The 23,350-nt window shown below is 42.9% G+C and overlaps 2 protein-coding genes across 3 annotated transcripts in view; one reads left to right on the top strand and one right to left on the bottom strand.

Moving 5' to 3' along the window:
• Nucleotides 1-578: 578 nt before the first annotated feature.
• On the top strand, nt 579-8,358 carry NRSN1 (neurensin 1). 2 transcript variants are annotated; one of them, XM_068931677.1, is made up of 3 exons: nt 579-829; nt 5,519-5,716; nt 6,760-8,358. In XM_068931677.1, the coding sequence occupies exons 2-3, from the start codon at nt 5,528-5,530 to the stop codon at nt 7,156-7,158; spliced, it is 588 nt and encodes a 195-aa protein (XP_068787778.1). In that variant the 5' UTR covers nt 579-829; nt 5,519-5,527; the 3' UTR covers nt 7,159-8,358. The 2 variants fall into 2 exon arrangements, with proteins under 2 accessions (XP_068787778.1, XP_068787777.1); XM_068931676.1 differs by lacking the exon at nt 579-829 and adding an exon at nt 2,989-3,095.
• Nucleotides 8,359-20,697: 12,339 nt separating this feature from the next.
• The window catches only part of DCDC2 (doublecortin domain containing 2), a 72,595-nt gene continuing 69,942 nt past the window's right edge, over nt 20,698-23,350 (bottom strand). The window contains exons 9-10 of the mRNA XM_009688735.2: nt 22,408-22,758; nt 20,698-21,162 (exon numbers count right to left, since the gene is read on the bottom strand). Coding sequence (XP_009687030.1) covers nt 21,055-21,162; nt 22,408-22,758 — 459 coding nt within the window. The 3' untranslated portion in view covers nt 20,698-21,054. The remainder of the gene's footprint in view (nt 21,163-22,407; nt 22,759-23,350) is intronic.

Genomic DNA, 23,350 nt, shown 5'->3' with positions numbered 1-23,350 from the left:
CTGTGCTTGACGACACTACAGCAGGACCCTAGCGGAGCGTTTCCCCAGGCGGCGCACCAGGGTCTCGCTCTCCGGGAGGCGGCAGGCTGGGGCTGTGCCGCAGGGACCTGGACGGGCACCGCACCGCTCCCTCCACGGGGAACGGGCACAGCGTCAACCTCCATCGCTTCCCTTATCCACTCGCTACAGAAATCACCTGCCAACCAGCTAGAAACATGAAACGTAGATGCTCCAGGCTCACGTCCGCCCGCAGGCGCAAGGCTAGGAAGGCCTGCGCCTGAGAAGGGGGTGGAGGGTCAGGGAGAGCCTTGCCCCACGCCACCGTCCTCATCTTGGCCGACACCTCGGCCGCCAGGTGCGCGCACCTGCCGACCCCCCGTTCCCCCCCCAGGGCCCCCCCGTTCCCCGTCCGGCCAAGCCGGAGAGGAGGGGACAGCGGAGGGGGGACGCGACACCCACGGATGTGTGTTTGGGGGGCGGGGGGGGACCGATGTGGCCTGGCCCCCCCGCGGCAGCCCAGGCCCCCCCCTCCCTGCCCAGCCCGTGGCGGGGCGCCGAGGCGGCGGCGGCGGCGGCGGGGCGGCCGCCGGGGGAGGTCGGTCGGTCGGTCGGTCGGCGGTGGCTGGGCGGCCCGGCGCCCCTCGGCGCCGCCGCAGCGCCCGGCGGGGCTCAGTGCGCAGGCACGGAGCGAGCGGCGCTCCGGGCTGTAAATAAGACGTGGTGTCTGGGGCTGGCGCGGCGCAGAGCGGAGATGGGACCGGGCCGAGAGATCTGCAGCTAGCGCCGCTGCACTTGCTCAGCTGGCCGAGGGGAGCGGCGGGAGGCACAGGTAACCGCCACCACCGCCGCCGCCCCGGCCTCTCGGCAAACTTGAGCTCGGCAGTTTTGGCCGGGGGCCGCCGGTGCTGCCCCTGCGCCGGCGCGGGGGGAGGCCGGTGAGCCCGGAGCGGCGCTCCCCATCGACGTGCGGTGCTGAACTTCCGCGGGGTGGCGGAGGCGACCGGCCGAGCGGGGCCCACCGGACCGGACCGGACCGGTCCCCTCAGCGCGGGGGAGCGGCGGGCAGCGCTGCGGGGCGAGGCCGCGCCGGGGGTTGGGGGGGGGCGCCGCGGGGCAGGGGCAGGGCGGCCGCGCCGAGCCGGGCTCTCCGCCGCCCTCAGGGCTGCGGGAGGGGGGTGTGGGGTGGCGGCGGCGGGGCGCGGTACGCGGGGCCGAGCCCGCGGCGCCGGGATGCGGGCGCTGTGCGGCCTCCGCGTCGCAGTGGCCCCCGCGGGAGGCGACGGCGGCGGCGGGGCGCCAGGCGGGAGCAGGCGGCGGCGCCCGCCCGCCCGCCCGCACAAGATGGAGGACGGCGGCGCCGGGTGCGGGTCACCTCGGAGTGTGGCGGCGGCGCCGCCTGGCCCCGAAGCCCCGCTGGGGGACGGCAGCAGCCGCTTCTCCCCACCCGGGACCCCCCTCCCCGGGACCCCCCCCCGGCCCGGGGCTGCGGCGGTGCCCGGTGGGCGCGGAGGACCAGATCGGCCTGAGCGCGGCTTCCTCCGGCCTGAGCAGCGCCTGGCGTTGGCGTGACGGCTGCTTAAAGCATCAAGAAGACTGTCTCGGAGACAGTTATGAAGGCAACGTTACTTATGCTGATGCTGGCTCTTCACAGGGGGTCTGCCTTTCTGTAGGTAAAGGCTACAGTAGGTGCGGGCCCCTTCCCCTCCGCGCGGCGGCACGGCACGAGTGGCACGGCCTGGCCGGCCTTGCCCTGCCTTTCGCCCGCCGCTGGCCTGCGTTGCGTAGCTCTCCCACACGCTTCGATGAAAAGGCGAAGTAGTTTGGCAACTGCTTGGGTCGTTTTTCTTTGGCGCACCCTCGGCTTTTTGTCCGCCTGTTCGCCAATCCAGTCGCGTCTCTCCGGATCGGTGGAGAAGAGTAAAGCTCAAAGTAAGCAGAGGACAGCTTTTTGCCATGGAAACTAAAGTTGCTAGGGGATCGCTGCTCTGCCACGGTGTGCTCAGAAGCTGTGATCCTGCATCCCGCATGTTCCCAGGCATCTCCGGTTTTGACAGTGAAAAACTTTCAAAGATAAATCACTTTCTGTGGCCAACATGCATCTTCTGAGCTCATGCATAATGCAGATTTGGGTAACAGTGATTCTCTTTTTCAGTGAAAGTTTCCCAACATTTGAGCTTTCAGTTTCTCAGCCATAAAGGTGAAACAAGTACACATCAACACTCAGAGGACATAGCTACTGCAATATTTATTCATCCTGCGTAAACTGATGCTATGACACACATTTCCCTCATGTTTATGGAGAACCGTTTTCTCCCACCATACTCTGACTGTTTCAGTTCCTCTGCCTCATTCCTATATAGCCGGAACCGGCACTATGTTTCCACTGCAGCTGAGGAAAGAGACCATCTTAGGCTAAATTGCCAGGCTGCTTCAGTGAAGGGTTGGGAAGCCTTCTCTCTTGTCTCTGAGGGACAAAAAGTAGGAAATTATTCATCATCATAAGGGCAGGAGTTTACACAGAGAAGAGTATGTGCAGTAGGACAAATGTAATGGAGTCCTTGAAAAGAGTTAATGATGCTGGCTGCATCTCATCAGTTCTTTTTTTTTTCCTCATGTTAAAAGGTGACGCTACTTTATGCTCTCACAACTCTTGACCAAAAGATCATTCTTCTATTTTGCTTCATGTTCAGCCTGGCAAGCTCTTATTTGTCATTTGGCTCAAATTCCTGACCACAAACATCTATTAGTATTTTAAAATCCATGTGTAATGTAAGTGATTGCAGGCTGTGTCATTCTTATAGGCGAAGTCTTCATCAAGGTATTAGAAACACCAAACCATGCTGTATCTCTCTTCACAAATAAGTGTATAGACAATGCAGTTAATGCAAGATAAACATAAATATGTATTTATAGCAATTTCTGGAAGTCAGTTGACTTTTATCACATTACATTGAGTTTCCGTGAATTAATTTCAGTATAATACAGTTACCAGTTCACATTTGGCAGTGTGCTTCGTTTGCTTTCCAGAATTCTGAAGAAACAAAGCAGCCCTAAAATTGTCTTCAGTACCTTGAGTGGCAGCTGGAGCAATGCAAGTGAGCTTCAACAGCTTAGATTATCTGGTCATACTAGGTCAGGTCCTTCCTTACCTGGTCAAGACCTTACGACCTTCCCACTTACACCTGAGGAGAATACCTCCCCTTCTGCTCCTTGTCTGGTGCTAAATATGCTTACCTGAGTAACCTAAGTTGGCAGGAAATTAAACATAATTTATTCAAGATCTAAATGGGACCCGAGAGAATGATTTTGGCTTTGGTTGGCTTCTTTATTTTCTTTTTTTTGTGATGTGCAAAATGTAACGCTTGCTTAATAATAACCTGAAGCACTTCCAGGTACATGGACATAAACTATTATTATGTGTTACCCTGGAGGTCGATCTTATCTGAGTAAGCCTGTTTATGAGAGTTGAGGCAGTTATGATAAATTGCATTTTGCTTCATTGGTGGTGTGTAGTCTTATACTGAGATTAGGTACAGTGAATTCTGGGTTCAGCTCCAGGTTCTGTACTAATTTAAGATGATTTTGCGAAATTCTACACACAGTTCCTCTCTCTCTTCTCCTGCCTATCTGTGGAAGGGGTGAAGATAGCAGTTACCTGCTTCCATGACAAGTATGATGATCAAGGAGCTATTGGAAAGGGTCCAGAATACTATTTTTTCTAGGTTAAGCTACCTCTCATTTTTACCGAATATCGTTTTGTTACTCTTTCTTTGAATTGTGATGTTTTCCATGATTTCTCATGGGAACCTTTGAAACATACTTTGCTGACTGCTATTATCTTAGTTGACTCTATAGATGATCTTGCCATACTCTCATTTTATTTTAAGTTATTTATATGAGAAAAGATATCTATTATCAGACAGACAGAACTCTGTTTTTATGAAAACTTTTCAGTGCTTGTCCTGTGGAAGATGGCAGGTAGCTATTGAAAAAATGGGTGCAGTGAAAAAACAGGACTTCTATTCCCCTCTTTTCGGATGAGGAATAAAGAGAAAAAGCAGAAAATCCCAGGGAAACCAAAAAGAACTCTTTTTTACAAGCTGGATAAGAACAAGAGCAAGCTTGGTCTAAAAGCAGAATAACTTTCAGCATTTTCCTGCAAGGGTTTAGTTTATATACTTAGATCCATATAATTATTTTTTTGCCTCAAAAAAGTAATAAGAATCAAAAGTTTACAGCATTGTAAAAGACCATAGTAAAAGTGATAATGTTTTCCATCTATTAGCTGTAGTGGGAAGCATCAGGATTAGTGCCATATGCATTTGCCTATATGCAATGCCCACCGAGTAGCAACTTTAGTTTGGTAAGTTGCAAGGTCACCCATTCCTGAAGGGCAAAGGGGCTGCATGGCTACAAGACAGAGGGGTGGATTGGGAGGTCCTAGTTACAATGAGCACCTGAAAACTTCCTTTTTTCCCCCTAAGTGAAATTGCAAGGGTTTGCAATCCAATGAACTATGTGAAGCTGATATAAATTGAGCTGTGACATTCTGATGCAAGTACTCATTAATATTTCCCATTGGGCAAAGACTTTTTGAACTCTTTAAAAAGAAGACAGTCAGCTTAAATAATACTGACCTGTTGCTCAAGCCTTTTTAGGGGCTAGTATTACTTTAATGAATTCAGTAGCATCAAACCTATGCAAGCACATTCAGGCCTGGGACCTGCATAGTTATATCCAAATTTTGTGTATTAGGAGAACTTCTGATGAAGTGGAAAGAATGAGGAACAATGTCAGCACTTTTCAGAGTAGATGAAATTTTAATTTTAATAAAGCCAGTGTGAGCTTGGGCATTGACTTCTCCTGTGGAGCCACAATTTGCTACAAGTTTAGTGTTTGCATTTCGTGCTTTCTGGAGAGCAGGTCACCATGCTGGAAAGCATTCTATCCGTTTCATTTTTACTTATCCATGTTTAAGTATATAGAGCTTCAGTCTGGCTAGGACTTATCTTTGTCCATTTCCCATGGCTATGTATGTTCTATCTGTGCCTAGTCACACAGTTCAAAGGCTCAGACAAAAAACAGAGATTAAAAAAAAACTTACTCAACGGTTTGGAAAACTTGTATAGGTTACAAACTCGAGAGGTAATATCAGCCTTTGAGGGATGCTGGCTTCTGTTACCTGATATGGTCTGCTTTTTTCCATCTCCGTGGAAATCAGGTAGCACATTAGTGTGAATGATGGGGACTGGGAACTCCACATATAGGAGGGAATGGACCCAGCAGCACCTTTAGGCTGTGCTGTGCCAAGATGCTGAGTGCCCTGGGTTCACAAGAGCTGAGTCACTGCACACAACTTTACCAGGCAAATTTTTACGTGGTTTGAAAAAAAAGTGAAGGAGAAGAGAGGTCTCTTCTGAGCTGCTTTTCTTTGTGTTGCATAGAGTGCCTGTAGCCAGATTTGCTCTCCTGCAGCATCGCTAACGAGGTATGTTTTTTATGAAACCTCTGATTGCAGGTAGGAAGGATGAGCTCCTATGCTGACATCTGCGGGTCTAAGCAAGCACAGGGCAGCACTGAGGGAGGATACCAGCGCTACGGAGTCCGGTCCTACCTGCATCAGTTCTATGAGGACTGCACAGCTTCAATTTGGGAGTATGAGGATGATTTTCAGATCCAGAGATCACCTAGCAGGTGGAGCTCTACGTTCTGGAAGGTACTGCCCATTGTTGGTTACTGCAGAGAGAAACTCCTCCATGTCGAGATTTTTCACAGGGAACTAATGATTTTAGGCATTCATCCAGGAAGGCCTTCTGATGCTCAGTTTTCAGTGAGATGAGTGAGTAACCACCCCCCCCCCCAAAAAAAAAAAACAGGGCTTCTTTACTGAGGCTTATTAGGTTCCAAGGGAGGTCTGAGGTCTTTGGATCCTCTAGTTTCTCTCTCAACAAGGAGCCAAGTCACTGAAACATCCAAAGTCAATAGTCTTGTCTGGGAAATCCTGCCTATAACACAAACGGGTAATTTACCCTACCCACAATAATCTCTTCAGATTATGAGGAATAACAATGGTAGATTAAGAGCAGTAACACTAGATCGAGGAGACAATAAGATCTCCACTTAAGGTTAGGAAACTTAACAGAATCAGTGAATAACTGAGGTTGGAGTGGGCCCTTGGAGGTCATCTAATCCAACCCCTCCACTCAAAGTAGGGCCATCCTGTATAAATCAAACCTTGTGCTTACCGTTGAAATGTGCTAGAAATATTTTGTGATCAGCTCATGCCATAGCAACCTCCTCCTAATCCTGGCAAAGGAATGACGTTTCATGGAGAAAAAGCAAGTGATGGATATGACATAGACCATGAGCAGGGGCTGAACTGTTGGTGCTAATCATCACCCTATGAGCTAAAGAAATAATTAATCACACAGTACTACAGTTAAATTGTGATCCTCTCTGTGACTGGCCCTATGGACAGGAGATGCTGCATAGAAGCACATGCAGATGCATGTGCCATTGTTTCCAGAAATGCCAATATACATATAGATTTATATAAAGATGAGTTGTAAAAACATAGTTTCTCCATATATCCTAGTTCTAGTAAGGCCACATAGAAAAATACCAATGACAGAAAAATATCAAATTTCTGTTAGAACTGAGAGTTATTCCTGCAGACACTGTAAAACAGTGCTTTCCAGGACCACTTGCTAACTAAACACTACAATGCCGTGTTCATTATTAAATTGTTCTCTTTTACAGGTGGGACTCATCTCTGGGACGGTTTTTATGCTCATAGGCTTGGCGGTTCTTGTAGTTGGTTTTCTTGTGCCACCGAAAATTGAAGCTCTTGGAGAAGATGATTTTGTTGTGGTCGATAACCATGCCATTCAGTTTAATGGGTCCCTTGATATATGCAAGCTGGCAGGGGCAATCTTGTTTTGTATTGGAGGGACCACCATGGCAGCATGTCTGCTGATGTCTGCTTTTGCTAAAAGTTACTCCAAAGAAGAAAAGTACCTCCAGCAAAGATTTAAAGAGAGAATAGCTGATATAAAAGCCCATGCAAAGCCAGTCACAAAAGCGCCAGCACCAGGAGAATCAAAGATACCTGTCACTTTGTCCAAAGTTCAAAATGTCCAACCGTTATCTGAAACCTGACCCTCTCCATTGGTTTTGTTTCTCACTTGCACATCACTTTACTGGAAAATATCAGCTGTTGTTGGCATACATGCTAGTAATTACAACATCAAGTGCTCTGCTATACAAACGTACAGCTGATTGAGAACCTGCTCCAATACAAATTTAGGATTGGAAAAAGTGAAATTATATGATTAGAGCTGTGACCAGTACGTTCAGTGGATTCAAACATTTTAATCTATGTTGAACGGAGAAATCCTTGCAACAATGTTTAGCTGTTTAGCTTATCAGACAGTAATCCTAGAGAATATTGGGTGTGGTTATAACAGCTGTATTAGGAACAGCCTGCATCCCACTGTTTAAAGTTTATATGAGTTGGCCTTTTTTTTTTTTCATTTTATTTTGTTTTCTTCTTGCTTTTAAAATATTGTTTGGTCTTACTTTTACTCCCTGGTTCTTCTGTCCAGGAAGCCAAGATTCTGCCCTTGTAACTTGCACTTGCCCTCCTATCTCATTCTGTAGTCCGTAACGAAGTAATAATGCTCAGGCAGAACACAAATGACATTGGGTTGCCCTTCGTTTGTGCCCAGCACACTTCCCAGTAATGTTACTTTCTGGGAAAGGAAAATGGTATTTGATCCTGAGTTACAGTTAACCTTTGCAAAACTGCCACTTGGCTTTTAATCATTGCCACATTAGCAAAAAATGCAAAATAAAGATAAGGAATTCATATGGGAGGAGGAAAGGAACAGCATACTTCTGTGTCTTTGGTTTGATACTGGTTCCTTCATTATACTATATTATATTATGTTTGAAGCTCGTACAGATTATTTCGGTCTTGACAGGATGTGGATTAATAAGTGTCGTTTGACATGCCCAGGCCCTGTATTCTGTCAGTATATTAATCCCATGTTAGATGACCTTAACATACTTATCTAACGACATTTTGAAATGCTGTTTATATTTTTATAGGTAATAGAAAAAGTTATGCTTAACCAGATAATGTTTGTGTAAATGCTTACCTGAAGACTTGTCCTTTCACTGAGGAACCTTAATTCTTTTGTTACTTGGGGCAATTATTTCACCGTCTTAATCTATTGATTTAAATTAAACCGTATAAAAAAGATGTGACATTTGTATTCTCCAACAATATGTGCCACCTTATAGTTCTGTCTATTTTTTGAATGGATTGAATAAAATTCTAGGCCTGAGCCAATCATAGTTTTTGTGAAAAGTGTCTTTCTTGTCAAACAGGTTTTTCTACAAATCTAATATTTCAGTTCAAAAGTAGAAAACAGCAGTCAAAACTCATCATTTTCTTAATGCAGTCTGTGTCTTCAGATTTCAAAGGTGAGGAAATCACTTTAGCGTTGAATCAAGAAGATTCTAATACGCTAATGACAGGTATGTGGCAACAGCTATGCTCCTTTTCTTGCTGATACATTTCTTGGTCCCTGACTCACTTCAGACTTCCACAACATAAATAAACCAGAATGTTTATGTTTGGATGTTTTCCACTGAATCTGCAAAAATTATTGTGGATGACAACAGCATCACAAGCAGAATTTTCTTATTTCTGAACAGAAGCAAAACTGCCTACATTACAATTGCAGTGTCCAAATCTTAGTGCCAGTAAAGATGGACAATGAAGCGCTTGTCACAAGTACATGATTACATAGAATAAAGTGAAGTAGGTTTTGTTGCATCTGAGAAATTTTTTGGCACCCATAAATTAGAGGCGCAAAAGCGCATTGCACCCAAAACTTAGGAGTGTAACCTCTAGGGAAAAGCCAATGAAACAGTACTAAGGAGGGTAAAATGAGGAAACTGGTAAGATGAGCAGTTGTGTATGTTTATAAAGAAAGCTAGCAAGAATTTTCTTACTAAGGTAAGTACATGCCAGTGCTGCAACACAGGGAAGGGCTGTCGCTCGCTACTGGTTCTTAGTTACTCCAGGTAGAGAGGGTCTTTATCGCTTTCTTTTCAATTTGGGATGAATTTTGTTTACTACTTCTTCCTTTCACTGCTGTCAGATTATCAGTGTGTGGGCCGCAGAGAGTCAGGCCATCCTGACCTTTTCAATGCAATGTTTTTAATTAAAAACTGCACATGGAAAAAATGTGACATTTTAAGTTTTACAGTGAAGTTCACTGGAGGAGATGAGCATGATGGGTTCTGCATCTATTAATGAGTCCCATCTCTCCACCTACATTTCATCAATGCTATATTGGAAGTTTGATCAAAAATCCACTTGTAAAAGAAAGCATAGTTTGGGCTTGTTTATCCAAAGTAGCTATACAGATACACAGTTTGCCTTAAAACATGCACCACACGCACAGGCACATTCTCCTGCTAAAGATTTGTCCAGAGGACAGCTGACATAAAAAGTAATGGAGTTGATACAAGCACCAAGCATTTTGTCACATTGCGCATCGGTCGTGCTAAGCAGAGCATGCGTTGACATTGTGAGAAAGGGTGAGTCATGGCATTACCCAAGCGCTAAGGAAAGACAAACCCTCAAGGATATTACTGAAGCCTCCTGGGATAGGAAGTGTGTTTGGGATTTAGCAGCAGAAGAAAAGCTGGTGACAGTGTCGTGGCTAAAGTTACAGCATGCATTTCATCGCATTACACCCTTGTTTCAGTTGCTTAGAGCATTTCCAAAATTGAGAACTCCGGAGGCTGAAATCTTTCACAACAGACAATCTGTGCCAGACAGGGCTTTTAGAAACATTCAGTAGAAATGTTCAGCAAAAAGAAAAAAAAAATATGCTGTTACTTTCAAGAAGCCACATACTGGAAACTTTAAGTCATGTTAGAAACATTTTCTTGTAAAGTTTTACTCCTTCATCCTTTGGAGTAGGAACTCGAGCATCAGCAAAAGAGCAGCAGCGCTGTGTTTTGTGGCCATTCACATGGAAAACTCATGCTTGTGGCCACCAGCTGGAGAGCAGCAAGGGGTAGCCGAGCTCACCGTGGACTTGCAGCGAGGCTGTGCACAGTCTGTCCCTGCACGAAGCTTCAGGTGATGGTGCCTACCCCATGCCAGGCCTGCAGGAACTGCCTGGGACCTCTCCTCCCAGCACTGGCTGCCAGCGTGTTTCCAAAGGGCATATTAATCGCCTCCCTAATGCAACTAAAGTATGGCTTGAACAGCAGAGACCTTATTTCCACTCTCGAACCTCCCCACTCAACAGACTTCTTTCAGATTCTTCATGTCCGCCCTATTTTTCCCCCTTCTACTCTTATTTGGCTTAAAATTGCAATGTAACTCCTTGTAGCCCAACACTATTTTCTCTGCAATTGTGGTGAAAGAAATCACATTTTTCAGTCTGACTAGTAATCACTGGCTTAATTTTGATTAATGCATGCTCTCCTGATGGTTAGGTCTGCTTGCCTTACCACACTGCACAGCAATAGCTGCTCTTTAGCATCTGTTTCCCCCCGCCCCGCCCAGCTGTCTTGACCCCTTTATTTTCCTTTCATTCCCAATGCACAGTGAATCACAAACTAAAGCAGAGAAGCAGAAACGTCCCCTCCTCCCAAGCTGCCTGTCAGCAGATTTAATTCCCAGTTTCTGCTACAGCCTCAGCCTGCCATTTCCAACTGCAAGATTTCTAATCATATGCAAGTGCAAGCAAACCACTCTGCATGGAAACAGCAGAGCGGGGAGGCTGCAACTTCCCAATCAGCAGCCAGAGGACAGAGAAGTTTGGTGGCAGGGGGAACAGCAGCAGAGCCTGAGCACAGGGGAGGCAACACAGCCCCCAGGGAAGTCAAAGCCAAAGGCAATTGCACAAGATTGCAGGAACCAAAGTTGGATGCACTTTCAGAGCAGCTCTCTGTCAAAGGACTAATAGCAGAGCAACAATTTTGGTAAAAGGATTAGCACCTCAGCTCATTGCGCAGCAACCGGTTGTCTTGCCATTACACAGCAGGCTGCTGGCTCAGCTCACATGTTGCGCACTAGCGAGACCCACAGCAGGATACAATGAACGTCCTTGGGTAGCCCTTGGAGGCACATCCTCAGTCTCTCCCCATCCCACTGCTTCAAGAACCAGTGTCTTCATAGTGCATTACCCTCCTCCAGAGGAGTGGGGTGATGGCCCACGCGTCACTCACAATAACTGCGTTTGGGTTCTGCCAGGTCATTCCCAGGACATAGTTTGCTCCTGAGTGACATGATCACAAATGGGGAGAGTGCATATAGTCTTCTCCTATTTCAGATGTTTAGGGACTTCATGTGCTCCTTCAGGGGACTTCTGATGTCTGGGCAAACAATCCACCCACACCCTTATTTTCTTCAGCTCTTATCTGGACACAAGGCAGACCACATAGTGCGTGTTTCCTGCATTAATACACTTGATATACATTAAGCAGGACAAAGCTCAGTTTTGCTGTCAGATAATTTACAGAGGGCCTGTTCTGAAAATAATCTCTGCCATTTTAACAGTAAGTCAGGCAAATATTTCTAATGGACAAGCAAACAGAAGAGAAAGAATGCAAGTAACTGCTTCTATTGTTTTGTCTAATCATTTGCAGCTGTTTTTTTGAAGGCCAACTTTTTCCATAATTTATCATTTATGGGTTTTTGCAAATAAAGATGGAAGGTCATTTTTAAACACTGCTAATAAGCTAGTCAATTTAATGATATGCTAGAATATGCTGCTCTGGCAATTACAGTTTCAAGACTCACTGCTTTCGTGTGTTCCCTAGCTAAAGGCACCCTCCAGTCTGATACTACAAATAATGCATCTGTTCGGCTAGAAAGAAGCCTTTCTGGAATGTCATTATTTCCCTACGTCTGGTCTCATAATGGCTTCAGCATCTGCTGCCCTTTCTCTCTGTCTCCTCCAGGAACCTCATGCCCTGACATTTCCTTCTTAAGCCTCTGCATCTATTTTCAGAGCAGCAGTAAGGGTGAGGCAAAAGGGAACCCTGCCCCAGGCACATCTCTGAGGGGGCTCGTGCCTGCCTGAAATCACTGCACAGAAGCAGCAGATCTGCAGCACGAGTAGGCAGGAGATGAGGGGACAGAGATGAGCCTGAAGGAACCCCAGCGGAGAGCCAGAGGGGAGGAAGCTGCCAAAAACGTAGCATTTCAAGCATCAGTGTTGATCATCTGTCAATGAATATTGAAAGCACTGAAAACCTCTAAAACCTATGACCAGAACAATGTAAAAAATACAGTGGCTGAAATCTTGATGGAGGCAGACATTTTTAAAAAAACTTTTAATGCCACTCTTCCTGTCCACTCCAAATGGCCAGGCAAGCACGAGGACCTTATTCTTGGACAGCTGCATTGCCCCTAGCCCCTAGGATACGTTTTCCCTTTAAGCTACTATGAAAAAGAAATCTCTTCTGCTAGCTCTTGCTCAGACTCAGTGCCCCACTCAAGCTGTCCCCTTGCAGGGGGGTTTCTCCTGAAACTGCAGCAAATACGTGCTAAGACAAAACCCCTCATGCTAAAGACTGCTGAGCACTTTCCACCATCTCCAGGAAGCATAGCTTACCAGAGAATCCCACAGTATCCATCGCATACAGGCTGGTTGCCTCTCTGGCCCCCTGCATTGTAAGGCCATAACCAACTGAGTACATCTGCATCTCACCATGCAATGCAAGTGATACACTTAGACCTTTCCATTTGCTGGTGGAAGCAAGAGGCTTTCAGAAAAGTAGGCATTTATCTAACAGCAGTGTTAAAAATCATTTCGGCACCAAGTATGCCGAGATCTCCTACTCTGCTTCAGTTTGCCCGCTGAGACTCGTGCTTGAGAACACTCCACTGGGGAAAGGCTCTGATCCACACGAGCGGGCGGGATGCTTTTCCAGGTGACAGCCACCACTACTCACACACACGGGCCCATCTGCAAGCATCAGATGGGTTTGAGGGGGAGATCCCCAGCCAAAAGCACCCAAGGGGTGTAATTATCCTACCTTCCCTGCTCAAGGATAAGCCACTTAACAACACTATGGTCAAGATGCCTTGAGCTGATGAACCCTTCAGGCATCTTGTACTAGGCCTGGCGGAAACAGAGAAATAGCCTTCACCAGCTTCTCTTTCTCCACGGAGAGAAACTGCTTTTAAACAGTGCTAGACCCTGGCTTACTGAGTTAATCCTGGCGGGTGCTGAGGGGTGTAGTGGGAGCAATAAGGGGATGCTTACTTCATAAAGCAGGTGAAGGTGTAAAGCTCAGGTTTTTAATAGCGTTTTGCTTTTCCAACAATCTCCAACCTACAAATAATGCAGAGCACAGCCATCATTTTTAGAAACATCATTTCTCACAACCAGACTGGAAGAGCAGATGCAGCAGAGTAACACAGAAAGATGCAAAGATGGTATATGGGAATGAAACTGTGTCCCTGGGTAACAAGGGTAACTTCTGCATAACCTGATACCAATCTGGGTATCTGAAGTGCAGTATGGCTGCCTGTCTCTGGCATTGACATTTTGTCACTGAGGGAGAAGAGCTTAAATCAACTCCCTGATCAAATCAATCAAATCAGAAGTCCTTCCTACCTAAGACAAGCAGAAAAATCTACATATCCCTGAGTGCTGAGGTCTGAAGATAGTTTATCCCCCTAGGAGCAGGAGGATCAACTCACCCATGTGAAAGCACAGGTGAAGGGTAGTACCCACCTCCTAAGCACTTGTTAATAAAACAACCACTCCCTTCTACCTCAAGCATCCACTTCACTGTCTCCTCAGGCCTAATTCCCAAGTCCTTGCTTCTGCAGTATGCACTTGGCTCTTCTGCAAAACTGCTTCAGCTTAAGCCTGGTGATTGTCCTCAGTACTTCTGCCCTGGGGCTGGCTGCTCCCAGCTTTCTCAAGCAGGAGCAGCTGCCCCATAGACTCCCACCAGGTTGTCTCCTGCTGAGGAGGAGCAGCTCCCACGCAAGCTGCGCAGCAGCCTGCAGCGCTCCTCTGGGAGGCCACATGCGCCTCTGCTAACTCTGCCAGGAAAGCGAATCAAGACAGGGGTTAAGGGGCACAAACAGCCAGCACCACTCAGTAAGACATACGGCTGCAGCAGGGTTAAAGTACATGGAGTAAATGAGGAGCTGCTGCTTTCCTGATTGGGAGAAAAGCAAGGCAGGCTACAGGGAGTAGTACTGGCTAAACTGCCAGAGCAAAATCCAACACCAAGCTGCTCACAGCCAGATTTGTCACCTCCGAAGTTTTACCTGGGAAGCAGCTGGACCAGCCAACAGCTGCAGCAGGCTCTCTGACTCAGGTGTAGCCACAGCCTGGGCAAGTCTTGCTCAGCTACAGGGAAAAAAAAAAAGGGGGGGTGGGGAGTGCTCTTCTTAGTACCTAATTTCTATAAACATTTTTTTTTAACCTTACTTAGAAATAAATGGCATTATTTTAGTTTTTTCAGCATCTTGATATCATCTATCCTACTAGATACTGCATTACATTTGGAGTATGAGCTTCTAGCAACGCTTTTCAATTCTGCAGTCAAATGGTTTTTGAAAGAGGAAGAAATTCAAATATTTTCATACTTGAAAGTTAAACTGCTTTTCCAGTTTTTATAGTATAGATAGGATGAAAAAGGATAGGAAATGACCCTAAACTCCCAAGATTTGAAAGCAATACAGTCAGTCTTAAGAAATGAAGCTTCCCTTAGAATTGTCTTATAAAGCCGTTTGTTCAAACTTTCACTACAATGTGTCAATACTGGGAAAATGTGATTGTACTCTGAATGGTCAGGCTTGAAGAATTATAGACTTGGCATTAAAATTCATTAGGGAAAAAACTCATTTGTCAATTTACAATGAGAGCACTGGTTTGACCTGTAATATCCACGTTAACTTTGCCTCTCTTTATGCATCCAGCCTTGAGAGGGCACTCCTCATGCAGGTATAGCCTCATCCGAAGGCCATTCCACTGACTTTAAAAAAGTTCGGCTTCACAGTGCTAGGCCCCTCCTCTTTGTATCTTGGCAACTTTCCATTCGTTTGAGCTACAGTTCAACTACCTTGCAGTCAGTCTCTATCTTTTTTCACATCCCTTGGTTGTCTCTATACCAGATGTTCCTTTGTGTACAGGCTGAGGAAGAAAAGCAAAAACCACAAACCACAAATACAACATGGAAGAAAAGTACAGAACTCTCTTCATAAATAAATGTGCTTTTTGTTAGCAAAAGCAATCTGCCATTTTACAATACTTTTTTTTACTTACATACCACCTTTGCAAACTATACTTTATTTCATGTTTGTTTAAAAAATAACAACACCGTCTAACTTTTTGGCAAGGACAGTTGTAAGACAACTCTTTGAGCTCCTTTTCTTCCTCTCTCAACGAAAAGGAAATTGAACAATGCCCAGGAGGGAACGACACTTTGTACACAACACACGATTAATCTGACATCACTGGAATTTGTTACAGGGTCAACAGTACTTTGGTATTGTGTTATTTAGGCTTGAAGGCCTTTCACAAGTGCCAAAGTTTCTCCTTCCTGTGAAAGCCAGCTCCTTCAAATTAGGACTGGAAGAGGGAGAATTTTTAAGTGGATCTCAAGTGAACATCATCCTTCCACATCATCTATTTTTTGGCTAATTCTTAAGCTGTCTCTACAACCGTAGTCCACTAAGGGGGACTCAGCACAGAATCTCACGTTTTGTATCATCCTCTGGAGGGCAATTATTCTTCCTTCATAAACTAGAGAACCTAGAGTAACTGAGCCAGCATAACCACTCAGATCAAATGCCTTAAGTTAGGTGATTTGATTAGCTGGTTGGTGCTTTCTGTCCAGAACAGAGCAGGACCGTTCTCCTGGAAATCACCAGTGCTGAGACTGCAAAATTTGGGTGTTAGGGAGAGGACTTTAGCCTAGGGCAACATTTTTTCACATTTTATTTTGGAGTTTGGAAAAAGTAAATGCCTTCAAAAACCATTCTACAGAGGGAGCAAGGATTAGAAGTTTGACCTCCCCTGCTTCACCTGCGTATCAGCGACTGCACAAAGGCGGGGAGCCTGGAATATGAGAGTAAGCTCCCAGACTGACAATTCTTCCAGAAGGAAGAAGACTTGATTCTTTTTTTTTTTTTTTAATATTAAAATAGGTGGACACCAATCAGAGATTTCACAACATAAGCAGTATGCATGAAACTTGTGCCTCTGAAAAATCTAATTGTAACCATGAATCTGCATGTTCTTGATGTACAGAAACACCATTTTATGGAGAATCAGATTCCTCCTGGTTTACATCAAACAAGGGATTTTGAAACCTTTTAAGGATTAGTGTGTGGAAGCTTTTAACTAATAAAATCTGTATTTTGAATACAGATTTTGAATTTGGTCCCAGTGAGGGCAAGGGGAAATTATAATTGAGCAAGGGATTCATTTATACAAAAAATGCAAATATAAGAACTAAGTATCATTGTAGCTGTAGATGACTGCAAGAAAAATGTGAACGTTTACAGGCTTTTACAGTCATGGCTTAGGTTGTTAAGCCTGCTGCCTGTTTCAAATTATCCCATTGTTTAAATCAGATATTCTGAACACTGTACTTAGTAGTAAAGACCTTTAGAAGTTCTTAATATCATCTGTTGTAGTATAGATTGGTACTTTCTTCCTTGAGTTTTCAACTCCTTTCCATGTCCTTATGACCCACATAGCTCCTAGCTAGTTTTAGATTGCTCTTTCCATCTTACTGCAGGGCTTCAAGCACTCTGAACTTAGCAAGGCACGAGAGCACGCACACAACTTAAAAATATGTCACTCTTTTATACGGTTAGTTATTACTAGATCTAATGACACTTTCTTGTATAATTATAGGGAATTTCACCTGCAACCAATAATATTTCACCCACCACTAAAAATATAACAAGAGTACATTATTACATATGCACATTATTTATGTGTGTGCATTACTTGTGAGCACACAGAAAATGCATTGGGTTACACACAGGCCTGTAACTTAATGCATATATAAACGTGTATGAGCAATAATCTAGTGATGTCGGATAGTTTCACTGCCTATTGCCATGCATAGGGCACTTCTTTTCACTAGAACTTAGACTGAGGCTATCCCTCAGTGCCACCTAAACAGTACATTCTTCAACTTCACCCCATTAAATCATTCTGATTGCTATTATTTAATAAATCTATCCTTACTCAAGGTACTTCACTTTGTACTTACATTTATTATTTCATGGTTATTTTAATGTACCTTTGGGATAATCATTCAAAACAGCCAATGCAACACTCCTTTGTCAGTATTCTCAAGCAATCGGAATGCTTACCGGCATTCCTTTTTTTCTTCTTTATGTTCAATGAGATTGAGAGGGGATGACATTTTCCTTGTCTTCACCCATTTCTTTCCAGGAACCAACCTTCTGGTCTTCAGCATATGCTTTAGTGTTTTGCTGAAACTGGGAAGTCACCTCCTACAGTAGCTAAGTAAAAATTGTACCAACTAGGGAGAGATCTAGATGTTTGAAAGTTTTCTCGGGGAGCAGAGAGAGCTACTGTTGAACATCAGCTGAACAGCATAACAGACAAATCCAGTCCTAAATTGAGTATTTTTAATGAACCATAACATTGAAAAAGGGTGGCCAGTTAACTGTGCTGTTATTCATAGATAATGGCTAAATTGTCAGCATATTTTCTGTCACAGTTGCAACACCGTAACTACCAAACTTCACTTTTATAAAGTTCTAATTATAGAAGAATTGTAACAGTTTCAAAAGCACCAGGCTCATAACTGAAATCAGTAATGCAAAGACAGACTTAATGTCAAACTGACCTTGATCGGAAACAAAACACAGGAATGCCTGTATACTAGCTCTCTTTAATAGCAAATTGTTTTTAAAAATAAAACCAAAACAATAAAACAAATCTTTAAAAACTCAGAACTGCTGTATATAAACTTAACAAAGTAACATTTCTCCTGTAAAACTTTTAAGCCATCACACACAGCAAATCCACACAGAAAGACTATTAGCAAGACCACTTGCACGCTTCTTGTTTAACTTCTACCTTAATGTCAGAATTATTGGTCATACAAAAAAAAAAATTCTCTCTGTATAAAATAAGAGAACCTGATACAACATTCAGGCTTGCAATGTTGTAAGAGTGAGCAATGAAAATGCTTATATCTCTATTTCCAACAAGTCTGATTTGTTATTCTGAGGAAAAATAGACTATCTTCTTCGCAATATGAACAACAGAGGAGAAAACATTTAAAAGGCTGAATAACACTCATAGGGACTTTCACGTCCTCATGAAAGACTGATTACATTACAGTTCACCAGAATTTAGTTTAAGTTTTCAAATAGCTCTTATTGATATTTATAAGTCTTTTAAACATGGAAGACACTGAACATTTGAGGAAAAGGGAAGAAATCACCTAGGAACCACTGGCAGATAAAAGCTATAAATAGAAAGCAAGAGAGAGAAAAGTGTCAGTATACAAATCTGTTTCTTCTTAGTATTATTTCTAGGTACAAAACTTTGAGGCAAATATGTTTTCCAAAGCAATATGTCATCAAAAAATCTTCACTTGGATATTACTGGATGTTCATTTAATTTCAAACTTCTGAGGATGAAGAACATTGCATGGACTGTTCAAGTCTTAACCTGCAATGACTGTAAGTAGAGTCTCATATTTGGTCAAACATTAACTTCAAGCAAAGAGTCCATTCATAGTAATGTCAATACAAGATTATTGTCATTTGCCTTGATTCAGCAAAGCATTTAAGCCCATGCTTACTATTAAGCACAGGAGCTATTCAATTTTAAGTGAGAAAAGATACAACATTAGCCATTTTCCTGGTAGGCTTCACACAGAAGGTTCAGAGAGTATATTCCCTGAGGAGATAAAGCCGCTTTCTCTGGCTGGTTAAGCACTGTTTGATAGCTTTTATAATGCTACTGCATATATTATTCCACTGCAGGATTAACTATAAAGGTATGTAGGGGATTTTTATGTGCCATTTTCCTCACTAGCACTTACAGTTATTTTATTCATACTGGTCTTTCTTACTTCTGCTTAATTTTAAGTGTCTGGTTAAATCTCAGTGAAATGAAAGAGATTTGAGCAAAGGCTTAATTGCTTCATCAAATAAAAGCTGCATACATATTTGCTTAAGAACTTTGCTATATTTTGAACCTCTTCTGAGCCTGTTTTGAACTGAACTCAAATGTAGTATTTCATTATATCTTTGTCAGACAAATGGCACAAAGATCACAGATATTTCAGAGTTACCACAGGGTTCTAATGACACAGGCAAACCATCCTAACCCTGTTCCTATGTTTTTCAGTGTTACATTTTTTATACTTCCACTGCCATTACTCAGAAATATGCTGAAGGATCTCTACATATTTCTACTCCACTGGAAAAATATATTTAATAATTGCTAGAAAAAGTGCAGATGTTTATATGAGTTTCAATCATTACACATGGTTCTACACATTCTTCAAACAGTGCTTCAAGTTCAGTTTCTTCATGAATGTAATTTTTTTCCTTAATGGCATGAAATCAACAAAAATGACACTTAATTTCTCATAGCAACCATTTACCAGCATCCACAATAAAGAAACCCTCTTTTTCTTTTGTATAATTAATGAAATTATGCTCAGGGCTGTATTTTTATGAACTATAAATTACTGCCATTACTAACAGAGAAACAATAAGAGTGATGGGATTGGTGTCATCAGGAGAACTAATACTGTGGATCAATGACTTATTTACTAATGCAAATTAAGCCACGGCCTGTCAGAAACCAGCTTACTCAGAAAGATGATGACACACTTTCAGAAATTAAGGTTATACAAAGGATTCCTAAGTACAGCACTTGCTGCTGAGTTTTACACAAAACTGGTAAACTTACCCTAATGTGTTTCACATTAAAATGGCTCCATTGATAGCAATGATTCCATGACAGTTTCAGTCTGGATCTGGACGTATTCAGTATTTTTTCATTAATAAATTAAATTTCTCATGGACTGCATTACAAATCAGTCCAAACTCAACTCTTGAAACTAATCTGCTAGGTAGTAATCCTTTATTCTTTTTTTACTAAAACAAATAGTAAATTAAATTGTTAGCCCTTCACTCAGATACGTTCCCACTTTTGAAAGAGAATATGAGTCTCAAGATTTAATTTTGAGATAGGCTGTCCTACTCCATAGTCCAAATCCTGTTAAATCGTTTAGTGACTCAGGATCAGACGGACAATCAACAAAGCTTCTTGCTGCAAGTGGGAACAAGCTATGGTATTGTAGGCTGTCTGCATACATTCACAGTACTAAGTAAGTGATATTTTTGAATGCAAATACTAATGATTCTAAAGAATATACTGGAAAGCCTCTATTCAGTAACATTAGGACTGACTCATCACTCTATTACACCATTTTCTAGTGTGCATGAGTCCACTGAGTGAAGAACCTATTCCATTATATCCTAATGCTATGCCTGGAAAACGTGTATTGTGTGGAATCTAAAAGAAAACTACACATGTTCTCAGTAAAAGTCACAAGTATATCTCTTTTCTAAACAAACCTATAAAGAAGTTCTGACATCTAACTCAGGGTTGGTTCTTCCCCCCCCCCCCCCCCCACCTTTTAAGCATTTTGGAACAATGTCATAGGTATGGTTGATTCTAGCACTGTTGACCACCTTATAATACAGAATAGTTTATTTATTTATAATATTACTATAGAGAAGTCCTATATTTCCCCCTCTCAAATTCCATCAGAAAGTCACATCTTGTAAAAATAATTCAATTCTCTTTTAATAGGTATTAATATTCATTATCTATGTCAATCCATATAGCATTATCATCTCAAGACTCAAGATGTGGTACTCATCTTGCCATTATAAATTATCAATCCTAAACAATAACACCCTCTAAATTTAAAATATTGCAATCCTTCATTCTCTGCTCATTGCATTTTTTGTATCTATGCAACTGCAGCATAGTCATTGGTCTGGTCATTTTTTTCACTTTCCTGTGGGCTGGTGATTGTCACCCTTGGATTTGTGGTTGTTCTTTCATGATGGGAACCAACCTAGAGAAAAAGGAATCAAAACCATATCATATTAACTTCGTGAAGTCACAAAGATGTCATTTCATTTCATTTCAATACAGTGTTAGTACATCCTTGTAAGATTTCCACGAGGAATTCTTGAAGTGAAAAAATATTCTCCAAAAGCATTATTGTTTAGCTTACACTTACATACCTTCCAAAGGGGTAAGTACTCAAATAAGGTTCTCCCCCCCACTTTAATCAAACATCCAAAGTGAATAGCTTGCTCACTTTCTCCACTTCCATAGTAACTTCAGCATTTCTCAAAAAAAAAAAATTTCCATCAACATATCAAGCACAGAATAAATTCAGGGCCCAAGAAAATGTCATGTTACTCAGCTCTCTGTTAACTTAATTGAAAAGTATCCTTGTGCGTCATACAGAAACAGAAAAAAATCCAGCCGTAAGGAAGCAAGAAACTATTCTGCGTGCCACAAGAGGCAGAGGAACGTTATCTTTTTCCAGCAGTCTGTAGGCAAGGTTCCACAGCAGGTTGTTCTGCTTCTGATACTCTAGAATCCAGATAGGAAGTTACCATGGCCTTTACCAAACTAAACACTTCACTTCCCAATTCTGTCCATTGGTCAGTTCACCTGACACTCAAGGTAGTTCGCTTGATTCTTCTGGGCTGCATGCCTCCATGTAAACCAACAGCATTTTACCAGCTCTCCTAAATTACAGGCCATTTGCTTCTAATCCAACTAAAGCCTCTTGTTTTCAAGATCCTGTTCATCTCCAACGTCTTTTCCAACTTTTTAGAAATATAGATGAAAATTCCACAAAAGCAACAGCGAAAATCCTTTATTTATCTTACCTTCTGTGAAAATCCACTCATGAAAATAACGAGGCACTGGGGTTTCATGAACTCACCTTTCTGCTCCATCCTAGAGGACAATGTAGTTTGGAAATATATAATGATTATGCTCTTCTAGACATCACAATAATTTTGTTTTTTTCAAAATTCAGCATACTCAGGAAAGCAGGATAGGCAGATTTATCAGAGCAAAAAACATATTTTCTCAGTTGGAGGGTATATATCACCATTACCGATGTAACAGGTCTGTACAGAAGGGAAACAGCCTTTCCCCCAAAACTTAAGTTCTAGTAGATAATCTGAGGACCTTATCAGGAGTGAGTTACTTAGAGACTGGCTGAGAAAGAAGTCTAATGCCGAGACAAATAAGGAACAACACCTTAAGAACAGAACTTGAAAGAATAAACATTTACCTGGTTCTGACTGTCAGAATCCTCTTGTTCTTTTATTTCTTCTTCAGGCTGAAGGTCACTTTGATTGTTCAGCTGCTCTATTTCCTCACCACTTTCTTCATTTGTCTTGCCATTTAAATAGGTGAGCTCCTCTTCCTCTGCTTGGTCAACGTTCTCTCCTTCTTCTGGTTTGTCTTCATAATTCTCATTTAACTTTTTCTCATTTTCTTCCACTTCTCTTTCTTCTGTAATGGCTTCCCCACTTTCCTTTCTATTCACTTCTGGATATTCTTCCCTTCCTTTATAGGCCTCCTCTTCCCTGTCTTTTTCTTCTTCTGCATTTTCTTCTTCATCCACAGTTTCTGCTGGTCTCTGATGAAAGGAAAAGCAGCGTCATGATGAGGCATTTTTAAACCAAATGCTTCAAGCAATGCTGAAATGTGACAGATATCAAAATCAGAATTACATCATTACTGGGGACTAAGTATGCTAATTTGAGGTTTGTCTATATGGGCAGAAACAGCAACTGCTCTTTTGTTCCAGCTATACCTGGTTCTTGAACCTTCTGGCATCTAGTAAATACTTTTTTGTCACAATGAAATATTGTACACCACTAGCCCACAAACCATTTCCCAGGAAGTGCTTCACTTATGGACCGGACCATGCCACACCAATCAGTCCTGTTGTGCAGCCTATCTTCTTTGTACTCACAAAAAAATCACAGAAGAGATGAAGTAGACGTACTGGTCACATCCATAACATAATTTCTCTTCGCAAAAATCCCTATGTAGAGTAGCATGGTTACGATTTGTACGACTTTATCTGCATTTAACAATGACTTTTCCTCTGTAGAGTTAGACCAGTAGACAGGAGGAATGGTATCTTGTCCCATATTGTGAAGAAGAGTAAGAAGAAACTCACTATAGATAAAGCCACTAGTAGCATCATTTCATGACAACCTGAA

The sequence above is a fragment of the Struthio camelus genome, chromosome 2 (assembly GCF_040807025.1).
Source record: "Struthio camelus isolate bStrCam1 chromosome 2, bStrCam1.hap1, whole genome shotgun sequence".
NCBI classification, from domain to species: Eukaryota; Metazoa; Chordata; class Aves; order Struthioniformes; family Struthionidae; genus Struthio; species Struthio camelus.
This window is presented reverse-complemented; position numbering and strand designations above follow the sequence as displayed.